This window comes from Schistocerca americana, chromosome 5 (genome assembly GCF_021461395.2).
Source record: "Schistocerca americana isolate TAMUIC-IGC-003095 chromosome 5, iqSchAmer2.1, whole genome shotgun sequence".
NCBI lineage: Eukaryota > Metazoa > Arthropoda > Insecta > Orthoptera > Acrididae > Schistocerca > Schistocerca americana.
Genome location: NC_060123.1, coordinates 248,320,527 through 248,335,067, shown reverse-complemented (window position 1 = coordinate 248,335,067; position 14,541 = coordinate 248,320,527). Strand labels below are relative to the sequence as shown.

The window sequence follows — 14,541 nt, the reverse complement described above, 5'->3', positions numbered from 1 at the left end:
AAAAGTATTTTCGTGTGGGGTTCACTTAAAACTACAATAAATGATTTGACTTTAAAACTAATAAGTTTTTAAAACTAATAAGTTTTACCAACAAATGGAACTAACAAACAGAACATGAGGGGAGTGGAAATAAATATTTGTTATGCAAAGTTGCTTAAATTGTCTTTTCTTTTGGTCTGGCAATTTGAAATATTGTTGAAGTATGTAAGTACTTAACTTCCATCATCCATTGTCTGCCTCTGGACTGGACGGTACAGCTTTAGAATGGTTGACAATGCTGTCCTGAGAGCCTAATAGAAGGCAAAAGTGGAAGTAAATCTCTGTTCTCTTTCAGAATAGGTCTCTGGTCATAGGAATAGAAGATTAAAACTTTGTAGGTAACTGCACACATTTTCATAATAAAGTCAATCTTAAGTTTTGTATATGTATTTTATGCACTGTTTATAGCTTTTTGTAGCTTCACATGTAAGGTTTAGGATCAGCTGTTAATACATTTCCAACTAATGTTCTGTCCGATAATGGACAATCTGAGAAAACTGTGCTACTAGACTGTTCATTTATGTAGAACAAAGCAACTAAGTTTCTCCTCACTGTCATTTTAACATGTATAGTAGTTTATGAGTGCAACATTTGATATTTTTCTACTTCACTGCATTGCGAAAATAAATGGTTAGGTAATCATTAGGGTTAGCCATTAAGCTTGGATTGTGTGAGAAATTCTCATAATATTTCATAACGTAAACAGTTTCTGTAATTGGTGTATAACTTTATCATCAAATCTTTTCCAACAGGACAAGGTTAACAGACAGATTGTTATGGACTTGCTACTGTTCCATGCCAATAGTAATGGATTCCAGTATGTATTTTTAACTCCTCAAGACACGTCATCTGTGAAGACGGGGAAAGATTTAACCATTCACTGGTGAGTTCTAGTTTCATAAATATTAAACTATGGTTTTCTTTTCAAATTAGTGGGTTCCCAGTCTTCATTGCTGCTTTAAGAGTCTTGGTACCCTTGTGCCCATATTCTGGTATATTTTCTAGTGATTCTAATGAAATCTTTTTTATATACTTGTATAGATACACATCTTTTTCAGCATAGACTCAGTTGAGCTGTGATTTAAAACAGTTTGTGATTTCCTCAAAAGTGCATGTGGAAATTTCTCTGTACCATGAAGGAATAATCAAAATTGAATAGAATTTTGGTTATGTATGATCCATTGTCAAATGATAAAATGTACAGAGCAAGAAAATACTGTCTGTCCACAATCAGTGTTTTATTAAAGTGACTACATGCTGCTCCACACATCGTGCACCTTATCAGGCAGACTAAATATGTGTCTGAGGCTTGACACACTGCAGTTTCTGCCATAGTCCAAACTTGAATTGTTTCTGGAGAAGTAATTGCCAGTTGAGGAAATTGGTTTGCTGTATGACATGCTTGGTGAATGAATGGATTGGCCAAGGAAGAAGGTGTATCTGTTTTGTGGGGAAGATGTCTTTAGAGTTTTCTGTCCATTGCTTAGATGAGTATTGGCCTGTTGGAATAAAGCTGCAGGAGTGTGCTGAAGGGAAATTACCACTTCTAGTTCCACAGCTTCGTTGATGTAGTTGTCACTTTTGCAGGCACCTACAGTCCCAAGCAGTGGTGACTGCTACAGTCCTTGGATAGCACAGAAGGTATTAGATTTAATCGACAAAAGAATAAAATGTAAAAATGTACCCAGTGAAGCAGGCCGAAGGGAATACACTTAAAATTGAAATTGACAGAAAATTCAGAGTTGCTGAGCAATAATTGTTAGGACACAAATACAAGACTGTAGAAACATGCATAAGTTGAAGAAATATAGATGCTTCTTATAGAAAAATTAGAGGGACCTTTGGAGAAAAGAAAACCAGGTGAATGAGTATCAAGAGCTCAGAAGGTAGGCCAGTACTAAGCAAAGAAGGGAAAGCTGAAAGTTGGAAGGAGTAGAAAGAGGCTCTGTATAAATGGAACAAACTTGAAGACAATATTATAGAAAGAGAAGAGGAAGGAGGTGAAGATGAGATGGGAGTGTGATATTGTGAAAAGAATTTGACATATCACTGAAAGACATAAGTGGAAACAAAGCCTGTGGGAAAGACCACACTTTCCATTAGAATTATGGAGGTTTGCGGGGGAGCTAGCCCCACCAAAACTAACCTACTGGTGTGCATGTTACATGAGACTAAGAAAATACCCTCAGACCTTAAGAAGAACCTAATAATTCCAATTCCAAAGAAGGTAAGTGCTGATAGATGTGGACATTACTGAACCGTAAGTTTAATAAGTCATAGTTGCAAAATATTGATCAAATTATTTGCAGAAGACTGAAAGAACGGGTAAAAACATATCTTGGGAAAGATCAGTGTGGATTCCAGAGAAATATAGGTACACATGAGCCAATACTAACCCTGTGAATTACATTAGAAGATTGGTTGAACAAAGTCAGATGTACATTTATAGCACTTGTAGATCTAGATACAGCTTTTGACAGTGCTGACTGAAATACACTCTTTGAAATTCAGAAGACAGCAGAGATAAAATACAGAGAGTGAAAGATTATTTGCAACTTGTACAAAAACCAAATTAGAGTTATAAGAGTTGAAGTATGTTAAAATGAAACAGTGGTTGAAAAGGGAGTGAGACAGGGTTGTAGCCTATCCCCGACATTTCAGGAAAAAGAAATTAAAAAGTTGAGGTTTGCAGATTATGTAACTCTGTCAGAGACAGCAAAGGACAAGAAAGAGCAGTTGAATGGAATGGATAGTGTCTTGAGAGATATTACAAGATGAACATCAATCAAAGGAAAACAAGGGTAAAGGAATGAGTCAGGTGTCAGGAGATGTTGAGGGAATTAGATTAGGAAATGGGGCACTAATAGTAATAGATGAGGTCTTCATTTGGACAGCAAAAAACTTGACTTCAGCCACAGTAAAGAGGACATTAATGACCGATTAAAGCAAAAAAGGAATTTCTGAAACAGAGGAATTTGTTAAAGTCCCCTGTAGATGATCAAACTTGTCAAATTTTGCTGTTATCTATCCATAGATTTGTCAAACAAGCCCACACATGAGCCAGCAAATTTGTCAGTTTAACCTCACTCTTGAAGCAGACATTTTTTTATATGTATTTTGACATTAGTGGGATTGGCTAAAATTCACATAAAACATATCTAGCATTGACTCTGGCACTCTGTTTAGAGGAGGAGGAGAAGGAGAAGAAGAAGAAGAAGAAGAAGAAGAAAGGGGGGGGGGGGGGGAGAAGAAGAAGGCTCTAGTCTAGGGAATGGTTTAAATTGAGGGAGAAATATGTATGTGAAAACCTGTTAAAGGAAATGTTACACTTGGGCCCTTATGATTACACTAACTTTCTCTGAATAGACAGTGAAACTTTTAATGATTAGATGTGTGGCTAGGCCAGGAGCTCCACCTGCAGGGACCGAGCCACTTAGTGCAAGTCTTCTTGGATGGGGCCAATTTGGTGACTTACATGTCGATGAGAATGAAATGGAGAAAGCAACACTCGGGTGGAGAAAACCTCCGCCCCAGCCAGGAATTGAACCTGGGCCCCTTGCATGGCATTCCAACATGCTCACACTCAGCTTTGGCAGTGGACAAAACTTTTTAATAACTTGTTTAGAGTTACTTTGCCCTCACATTGGAAAAAGAAGATATAACTATGTGAAAAATTATTCTCTTCTTCTTGGTCCTCTAATGACAGTTCATCACAACATGGGAACATATAGCATACAGCACCATGGAAGAACTGGAGAGCTTCGATATTTATTTGTTTATTTTCCTCTCCCATTTGTATGTTGCGTGTAGAATATTGATTTTCTTCTTAACTTTTACGTGCATACTATATGGCTGGGAAAATTTGACATGTCCACTATTCACTAGTTTGCTAATTGCCAGTGCTATTTAGTTTTTAACCTTGTTAATAGTTTCCATTGTTCTGGAAACTCATAATACAGTGCGGTAGATTAATCTAAACTCTTTTTCACAAAACATATCTGGAGAAACATCAACACATCCAAAGTGCATCATCTTGGCAAATTTTCCATCAATCAAAATTTCTCTCCTACATGCTCTGTGTGTGACAAAAATGTCAAACAGTGCTGCACAAAGTCAGATATTTGGCGAACATAGTAGTTTGACAAATTCTTTGATTGTGGAAGCGGGGCCTAACCTCTATTAAAATTTAAGTATTAGGTAGACTTCTCTGAAGGTGTTTGTCAGGAGTGTAGCTGGTACCAAAGTGAACCCGAATGACAAACATTTGGACAGAAAGAAAGCAGAAGCTTTTTAAATATGATATTGCAGTGCCTGTGTTATTCTGAATTATTATGCAACGTACCTATGCAAGTATGTCCAAAGGAAGAGGCACTGTGGCGATTCCATCTTTTATAAAATGCGTTAATTGTACACATCGACACTGGGCAAGCGACTTTCAAGTAAAATGTCTTCCCTAAATGGGAATGTACATAATGGATGCACAAGTACACATTGTAGATACATGGTTGATGCCACAGGGAAGTTTGGGTCTGGCTGTGAGTCATGCACGGGTAACCAAATGGTAAGGCCACTGCTCGCAATAAGGAGATACCCAGATTCGATTCCTGGTCCGGTACAAATTTTCGTTGTTGTCATTCCATTCTAAGCTGATGGTTGTCCATGTTTACAATTGCAATTATATTAAAAGTTTTCAAACTGTGGTGCTGTAGAAGAATGCTAAAGATTAGATGGGCTGATGGAATAAGTACAGAAATAGTAGGTACAGAATTGTGTGAAACAGGAATTGATGACCCAACTTGAAACAGGAGGGATTGGTTAGTAGGACACAACCTGAGGCATCAATGTATAGTTAATTTGATAATAGAGAAAAGGTGTTGGGGATATTCTGAACCCCTCTCTGTTGTTGTTGTTGTTGTTGTTGTTGTTGTCTTCAGTCCAGACACTGGTTTGATGCAGCTCTCTATGCTACTCTATCCTGTGCAAGCCTCTTCATCTCTGAATAACTACTGCAACCTACATCCCGCAGCCAAATATCGAGTTAATCAGGATTAAATGCTGACTTGACCGCAGTTAACATTTAATTGGCATTGGTGCAGTCGGCCCTTGGTCTCCCTCTACGATTTTTTCCATCCATGCTGCCATCCAACACTAAATTGGTGATCTCTTGATGCCTCAGAACGTTGCCTACCAACCGATCCCTTCTTCTAGTCAAGTTCTGCCACAAATTGCTCTTCTCCCCAATTCTATTCAGTGCCTCTTCATTAGTTACGTGATCTCCCCTTCTAATCTTGAGCATTCTTCTGTAGAACCCCATTTCAAAAACTTCTATTCTCTTGTCTAAACTAGTTATCATCCATGTTTCACTTCCATACATGGCTACATTCCATACAAATACTTTCAGAAAGGACTTCCTGACACTTAAATCCATACTCAATGTTAACAAATATCTCTTCTTCAGAAACGCTTTCCTTGCCGTAGACAGTCTACGTTTTATATCCCTTCTACTTCGACAGTCATCAGTTATTTTGCTTCCAAAGTAGCAAAACTTATATCTTCCTTTCTAGGCACTGTCCATTCCGTTCAGCTGCTCTTCCAGACAGACAGAGTTACTATGTCATCAGCAAACATCAAAGTTTTTATTGCTTCTCCATGGATTTTAATTCCTACTCCAAATTTTTCTTTAGTTTCCTTTACTGTTTGCTCAATAAACAGATTGAATAACATCAGAGATAGGCTACAACCCTGTCTCACTGCCTTCTCAACCACTGCAACTGCCATCTGGTTTCTGTACAAATTGTAAATAGTCTTTTGCTCCCTGTATTTTACTCCTGCCAACTTCAGAATTTAAAGGAGAGTATTCCAGTCAACATAGTCAAAAGTTTTCTAAGTCTACAAATGCTACAAACATAGGTTTACTTTTCCTTAACTTATCTTCTAAGATAAGTTGTAGGATCAGTATTGCCTCGTGTGTTCCAACATTTCGATGGAATCCAAACTGATCTTCCCCAAGGTTGGCTTCTACCAGTTTTTCCATTTGTCTGTCAAGAATTTGTGTTAGTATTTTGCAACTGTGACTTATTAAACTGGTAGTTCAGTAATTTTCACACCTGTCAGCACCTGCTTTCTTTGGGATTGGAATTATCATATCCTTCTTAAAATCTGAAGGTATTTTGCCTGTGTAAAACATCTTTCTTACCAGATGGAAGAGTTTTGTCATATACCAGATGGAAGAGTTTTGTCATAGCTGGCTCTCCCAAGGCTATCAGTAGTTCTAATGGAATGTTGCCTACTTCTGGGGTCTTGTTTTGTCATAGGTCTTTCAGTGCTCTGTCAAAGTCTTCACACAGTATCATATCTCCCATTTCATCTTCATCTCTGTCCTCTTCCATTTCCATAATATTGCCCTCAGTTACATCACCCTTGTATAGACACTCTATATACTCCTTCCACATTTCTGCTCTCCCTTCTTTGCTTAGGACTGGTATTCCATCTGAGCTCTTGATATTCATACAGATGGTTGTCATTTCTCCAAACATCTCTTCAATTTTCCTTTAGGAAGTAGTGATACATGCTTCCACAATCTTTTACATTTGTCCTCTAGCCATCCCTGCTTAGCCATTTTGCACCTCCTGTCGATCTCATTTTTGAGAGACATTTATATTCCTTTTCGTCTGGTTCACTTAGTGCATTTTTGTATTTTCTCCTTTCATCAATTAAATTCAATATCTCTTCCATTACACATGGATTTCTACTAGCCCTTGTCATTTTACCTACTTGATTCTCTGCTGCCTTCACTATTCCATTTCTCAAAGCTACTCATTCTTCTTCTACTGCATCTCTTCCTGCTGTTCTTGTCAATTGTTCCATAATGCTCTCTCTGAAACTGTCTACAGCCTCTGGTTCTTTCAGTTTATCCAGTATCCTTAAATTTCTATCATTTTGCAGTTTCTTCATTTTTAGTCCACAGTTCATAACTAATAAATTGTGGTATGAGTCCACATCTGCCCCTGGAAATGTCTTACAATTTAAAACCTGGTTCCTAAATCTCTGTCTTACCACTATGTAATCTATCTGAAGCCTTCCAGTGTCTCCAGGTGTCTTCCATGTATATGACCTTCTTTTATGATTCTTAAACCAAGTGTTATCTATGATTAAGTTATGCTGTGTGCAAAGTTCTACCAGCCAGCTAGGTCTTTCATTCCTTACCCTCAGTCCATATTCACCCACTACTTTTCCTTCTCTTCCTTTTCCTACTATATTTATTCTAGTTCCCCATGACTATTACATTTTTGTCTCCCTTAACTATCTGAATTATTCTTTTATCGCATCACACATTTCTTCATTCTCTTCATCATGTGCGGAACTAGTTGGCATATAAACTTGCACTACTGTGGTAGGTGTGGGCTTGATGTCTATCTTGTCTACAATAATGTGTTCACTATGCTGATCATAGTAGCTTGTCCACATTCCTATTTTGTTATTCATTATTAACCTTACTCCTGCATTACCCATATTTGATTTTGTATTTATAAACCTATATTCACCTGACAAGAAGTCTTGTTCATCCTGCCACTGAACTTCACTAATTCCCACTATATCTAACTGTAATCTATCCATTTCCCTATTTAAATTTTCTAACCTACCTGTCCAATTAAGGGATCTGACATTCCATGCTCCAATCCATAGAACACCAGTTTTGTTTCTGCTGATAACGATGTCCTCCTGAGTTGTCTCCACCTGGAGATATGAATGGGGGATTATTTTACCTCCGGAATATTTTACCCAAGAGGATGCCATCATCATTTAACCATACATTAAAGCAGCATGTCCTCAGGAAAAATTACAGCTGTAGTTTCCCCTAGCTTTCATCCGTTCACAGTACCAGCACAGCAAGACCATTTTGGTCGATGTTACAAGGCCAAATCAGTCAATCATACAGACTGTTGCCCCTGAAAAGGCTGTTTGCCCCTCTTTAGGAACCACACGTTTGTCTGGCCCCTCAACAGATAACCCTTCGTTGTGGTTGCATCTACAGTACGACTATCTGCATCGCTGAGGCACGCAAGCCTCCCCACCAACGGAAAGGTCCATGGTTCATGGGGGAACCCCTCCCTATCACTTCTGAAATCCAATTATTATTCATTCATGTGCTTTTTTTTTTTTTTTTTTTTTTTTTTTTTTTTTTTTTTTTTTTTTGGTACAGCAACACTAAGTCTGTGCAGTCTTTTAAGTGAGAAGGTATTTTGAAATAATACTTAAAACTCAACTCAAGTGCTCATCTGATTCTCGTGGCTCTTCATCGAATATATGGCTCATTTAAAACATGGCTTACTGAAAACAATAATTTATTGTCTAGGTAGGACGAGGTTTGCTCTGCTGGTTTCTGTTTTTTTTTATCATTCCTTTTATTTTGTGTCTTGTATTTCAGTATAATGTCACAAATCTGATTCCGTTCTGATATAAATCATTCATTTGTGCATAACAATTCCTTAACAGTTTCATGATGATAACAATTCCATGACTTCTACTTAACAACTGCTACTCTGTAGCTACTACTTCAGAAAGGGCACAAAAATCCAATAAGTTGCAGTACAACAATGTTAAACAATATCAAGTTTATATCCAACGACATTAATACACAATTAGTTCTTTTGCAAATTATTACAAAAACATATTATAGAATAGAAAAAACTTCCAAAATATAAGTTTTATTGCCCAGATTGCAGTTGATACATATCCTGATTACTAGTTCAGAAAAGTTATACTGCCATCTTCAGATCATTGGATACATAAATTATGAAGGCCGTATGTGTGGCATATTGGCATCTAGCCATTGAAAACACACAGGTAAACTCGCAGAAAAGACACTCCCATGCAAGACTAAGTACACTAAAATAAAAGCCGTACTTTATCAGTTTCTGCAGTTACGATTTTCATTCTAATGTACTTAGTGTTCCATGAGGGTGTTATTATTCACATATCCGATGATCTGAAGATGGCTATATAACTGTGCTAAAACTAGGAAACAGAATATTTATTAATTGTGATCTGGGCAATAAATTGTATAATATGGAAGCTTTTTTTACACTGTCATAGAGATTGCTTTCCTTCTGACAGCGTAAGAACATAACATAATATAGAATGACATTAATAATTTCAAATCTATAGTACTAATAAAGACAAGTCATAGTTTAACTTTGTTACCAAAAATCTCCAAAAATTCGTGACCGATTTACTTCAAAATTTTACACGATACTGTAATAAATGTTCAACAGACATAGGTTTCATGTTTTTTAAATATATATGTAGTTTAATGTTGGTGCCAAAAATCTCAAAATATTCTTGAGAGATTTACTTCATAATTTTACGTGATACTCTAATAAACACACAGAATGACGTAAGTGACCTTTTTTTTAAATGTATGTGTACTAAATAAAAGAGAAACAATATAAGGAATAGGATAGATTGCTACTCACCATAAAAATGACGTATTGAGTTGCAGATAGGCACGACAGAAAAAAAAACTGATGCACATGCAGTTATCGAACAAAACCTTCTGAAGCAGAGAAAACATACATTCGCACAAGAAAGCACACCCTATTCACACATAGCCACTGCCACACTTAGCCGTCACCACCAGCAGCTCTGACAGGAATGCGACTGTCACGTGAATAACAATTTGGAATGGGGCGGGGAAGGGGAGGAATAGCAGGGTTTGGATGGAGGGGGGGGGGGGGGAAGAGCAGTGTCTGGCAGGATGTGGAGAGATTAGAGACCGCCAGACACAGCACCTGGAGGTGGATTAGAGGGGAAGGAATGGGCAGTGAAAAAGGAGGAGAGTGGAAAAGGAGGGGAACAGAGAAGGGGAAAGGACAGACAGGAACATTGGCAGAGGGCGGCACACAAAAGAGGATGTCAGAATGTGAGAGGGGAGGAGGTGATAGGAGGAGCAGGTGGATACTCTTGGGTGGAGGGTAACGGGGGAATGGGTTGCCGTAGCTTGAGGCCGGGATAATTTCAGGACTGAAGAATGTGGTGTAAGGATAACTCCCATCTGCACAGTTCAGAAAAGCTGGTGGTGAAGGGAAGGATTCAGATGACCTGGGTTGTGAAGGCCATTGAAATAAAGAATGTTATGTTGTGCTACAGGGTGGTCTACTTTGCTTCTGGCCACAGTTTGGCAGTGGCTATCCATCCTAGTGGACAGCTGGTTGATAGTCATACCACAATAAAAAGCTGTGCAACGGTTGCAACACAGCTGATACACAATATGGCCGCTTTTGCAGGTGGCCCGGCATTTGATGGGGTAAGATAAGCCTGTGACAGGACTGGAATAGGAAGTGCAGGGTGAGTGTATTGGACAGGTCTTGAACCTAGGTCTTCCCCAGGGATATGATCCTTGTGACAAGAGGTTAAGATTGGGAGTGGCATAGAGATGGACTAGGATGTTGTGGAGGTTGGGTGGGTGGTGGAACACTACTTTAGGAGGGGTGGGAGGGATCTTGGGTAGGAAGTCCCACATTTTAGGGCATGATGGGAGATAATCAAAGCACTGATGGAGTATGTGGTTCAGTTGTTCCAGACTGGGGTGATATTGTGTGACAACTGGCTCACACTTTGGTAACCAGCTCTTCGGCTCTTGGGGGTGGTGGGAGGATTGGGGGTGTTTGGGGATGTGGAACAGGAAGTCTGTTTACGAACTAGGTCTAAGGGGTAGTGCCTGTCTGTGAAAGCCGTGGTGAGACCTTTAGAACACTGGAAAATGGATTTCTTGTCACTGTAGATTTGCAGTCCCCAGTGAGTGAGGCTGTATGGAAGGGACATTTTGATGTGGAAGGGATGAGAGCTGTCAAAATGTAGATACTTTCGGTGATTGGTGGGATTAATGTCGATAGAGGTGTGGATGGAGCCATCAGAGAGGAGGAGGTCAATGTCCAGGAAGGTGGCACACTGACTTGGGGAGAACCAGGTGAAGTATATAGGAGACAAGGTGTTGAGGGAATGAGGATAGGGTGTCTTGGCCTTGACTCCAGATCATGAGGATATCATCAGTGAACATGAACCAGGCCAAGGGTTTCAGGTTCTGGGAGGCTAGGAAGGTTCCTTCTAAATGGCCATAAACAGGTTGGCATGGGAGAGTGCCCTGCGGGTGCCAATGGCTGTGCTGCAGATTTGTTTGTATACCTTCCCTTCAAAGGAGAAGTAGTTATGTGTTAGGATGAAGTTAGGTAGGTGAAAGAGGAAAACAGTTGTGGATCTGGAGTGTGAAGGATGTTAGAAGAAATAGTGTTCAACAGCGGCAAGACCATGGGCATGAGGGATATTGGAATTAGGGAAGTGGCGTCAACAGTGACCAGTAGGGAACTGGGAGGTAAAGGAGTGGGGACATTGGAGAGTCGATGAAGGGAGACTTTGATGTGAGAGGCTAGATAACAGACAGTTGGTTGGAGGTGTTGGTCAATGAGGGCCGAAATCCTTTCCATGGGGGCACAATAACCAGCTACATTGGGGCATCCATGGTTGTTGGGTTTGTTAATTTTGGAGAGCATGTAGAAGGTGGGTGTGCAGGGTGTCATAGGAATGAGGAAGGAAATGTATTCAAGGGAGAGGTTCTGGGAAGGGCCTATGGCTTTAAGCAGGGATTGAAGGTTATTTTGGACTTCTGGGTGGGATCATTCTGCAAGTTTATGGATGACAGGTCAGGCAATTGGCGGAGACCTTTCACCTGGTAGCCACTGCAACTCATCACTACAATGGTGGAGCCTTTGTCAGTAGGGAGGATGATTAGATTAGGATGTGTTTCGAGACTTTGTATGGCTGTCCTTTCCTCTGCTGAAAGGTTGGTGTTCTTAGGAAGGGACCTGTGGAAAGATGGTGAGGTCAAGTTGGAGGTAAGGAGTCCCTGTGAGGTGAGTAGGGGGAGTTAGGTGGGAGTAGGGGATCACAGTTGCGTGGTGACTGTTGGAATTAGGTTGACTTTGGTTGGGACGATTGATGGCAAAGAAGTGTTTCCATTGCAGGCACCAGAAAAAGAAGATTAAGTCCATGACAAGTCCAACATGATTAAATTTGGATGTAGGGCTAAAGATGAGGCCTTTGAATAGGACTGAAACTTCTACAGGGCTGAGGATTTTGGTGGAAAGGTTGACAACAGTATTCCGGGGTTGTTTGGGCTCTGGATTTGGAGTGTTGGTAGTGGGTTCTTGTGGGATGTGGAAAGGTGAAATTGTCTGTGTGCTGCGAGAGGTTGACATGGAGGAGCACTGTGGCTAGGATAGGGGTTGGACACTGGTGCCCCAAGAAGGCAGTAAGATGTCAGCAAATTGGATAACTTATGAAGGTGGTGTCTGTAATGCTCTTCCAGATGCTGGAGAGCAAGGGATTCAATTTCAGAAATATGTAGTAGGAATTGCACACTAGCAGTATCTTGCGGATGGAGGCGGGGTGGTTCTAGGATGCCTGTGCCATGGAAATGTGTTTTTGCAGTACCAGGTTTATGAGGAATAAGGACTGATGGAATCTGAAAAGGTGGAGGTCATTGTGAAACGAGGGGTGGGATCCAGAGAAAAGAATTTTTATGGTTAGGCCATTTGGGAGGATTTCATGGTTTAGGCAGCATTTAAGGAACAGGATATGAGACTGGATTTTAGCCAAGAAAAGGTATACTTCTCTGAACTGGTGCAGAAAAATAAAGCAGGCGTCCATTGTAGCAGGGATGGCGTTGGTAAAACTGGAAATGACATAGGAAGTAGGTAAATGAGGTTGTTGGGAGGAGCTAGATGACAGATAAAGACCAGTAAAAATGCTTAAAAGCATGCAGAGACATGAACAGATATGCAAAAGGCACATAGATACACAAAAAAATGCATACACATACACAGAAATATGCACATATATGTGAAAATACACACAAATATGTAAAAATTGTACAAAAATGTGGGAAAAAAGGAATGTATGAAATGTGGATGTTTTTGTGCCGTGTGGAAGTTTGTGTGCCACAGGTAGGTGGGGAAAATAATACATGAAAATACGCAAGGATGAGTGAGGAAATGTGATCAATATGAATAATTATAATAATTGGAGGGAGGGATTTGAGACAAGAGATGCTGCACGAACAATCTGAGCGTTCACTTAGCCTTACATTGTGCACATATGGGATCATTGATACAGTGGGGCTCAGAAGTCACATTGTGTGCGGTGTGGAAGGTGATGAAAATACACATGAAGGAAGAGAGAGAATGGACACTGAGAACCATAATGCTTTGGAGACAGTAACGAAGGAAAATAACACAGGATTGTGGGATGGAAGAAAAGCTGTTAACAAAATCAAATTATGGAAACTCAAGATTGGAATAACGACAATATAAGGATAGAATATATAGCTACACACCATAAAGATGGTCCATTGAGTTGCAGACAGGCACAGCGAAAAGACAGATACACTTGCAGTCATAGGTCAAAGCCCCCCATAGCAAGGAAAACATTCACACAAGCAAGAAAGCAAAAGGAGAGGAGGGGGAGCAGGGAAGGGGAAATGATGGACAAGTACATTGGCAGAGGATGGCACACAGAGAGAATGAGGGAATGTGTGTGTGTGTGGGGGGGGGGGGGGGGGGGTGATAGGAAGAGGGGCTGGAAACTGTTTGGTGGAAGGTGTGGGGGGCAGCAGGTTACTGTACGTTGAGGCCAGGGTAATTTTAGGAGCAGAGAATGTATTTGAAAGATAACTCCCATCTGCGCAGTTCAGAAAAGCTGGTGGCAGAGGGGAGGATCCAGATGGCCCAGGTTGTGAAGCTGCCATTGAAATCAAGCATTTTGTATTCCGCAGCATGTTGTGCCACAGGATGGTGCGGACCTAGTTTACAAACAGATTTCCCATACCATTTCCCCACACACCCCCAACCCTCCCACCACCCTCAAGAGCCAGCTACAAAAGAGTGCCCCATTTGTCATCCAGTACCACCCAGGACTAGAACAACTGAATAACATACTCCATCAGCACCTTGATTATCTCTCATCATGCTTTCATATGTGAGACATCGTACCCAAGATCCTTCCCACCCCTCCTAAATGGTGTTCTGTCACCCACCCAACCTCCACAACATCCTAGTCAATCTTTATGCTACTCCCAAACCTAACCCTTGTCACATTGGCTATATCACTGGGGAAGACCTAGGTGCAAGACCTGTCCAATTCACCTGCCCAGCACTTCCCATTCCAGCCCTGTCATAGGCTTATCTTAACCCATGAAAGATTGAGCCACCTGCAAAAGCAGCCATGCTGTGTACCAGCTGTGCTGTAACAATTTCACAGCTTTTTATATTGGTATGACTACGAGCCAGTTGTCCGCCATGATGAATGGCCACCACCAAACTGTGGCCAAAAGCAAAGCTGACCACCCTGTGGCACAACATGCTGTGTAACATAACATGCTTGATATCAATGGCTGCTTCACATCCCAGGCCATCTGGATGCTCCCCTCCATCACCAGCTTTTCTGAGC

General features: G+C 40.5%; 1 protein-coding gene across 3 annotated transcripts in view; it reads left to right on the top strand.

Moving 5' to 3' along the window:
• The window catches only part of LOC124615754 (structural maintenance of chromosomes protein 6), a 188,410-nt gene that overhangs the window by 162,262 nt on the left and 11,607 nt on the right, over positions 1-14,541 (top strand). For all 3 annotated transcript variants that reach the window (XM_047143841.1, XM_047143842.1, XM_047143843.1), the window contains one exon: positions 792-922. In XM_047143841.1, the coding sequence (XP_046999797.1) occupies positions 792-922 (131 nt within the window). The remainder of the gene's footprint in view (positions 1-791; positions 923-14,541) is intronic.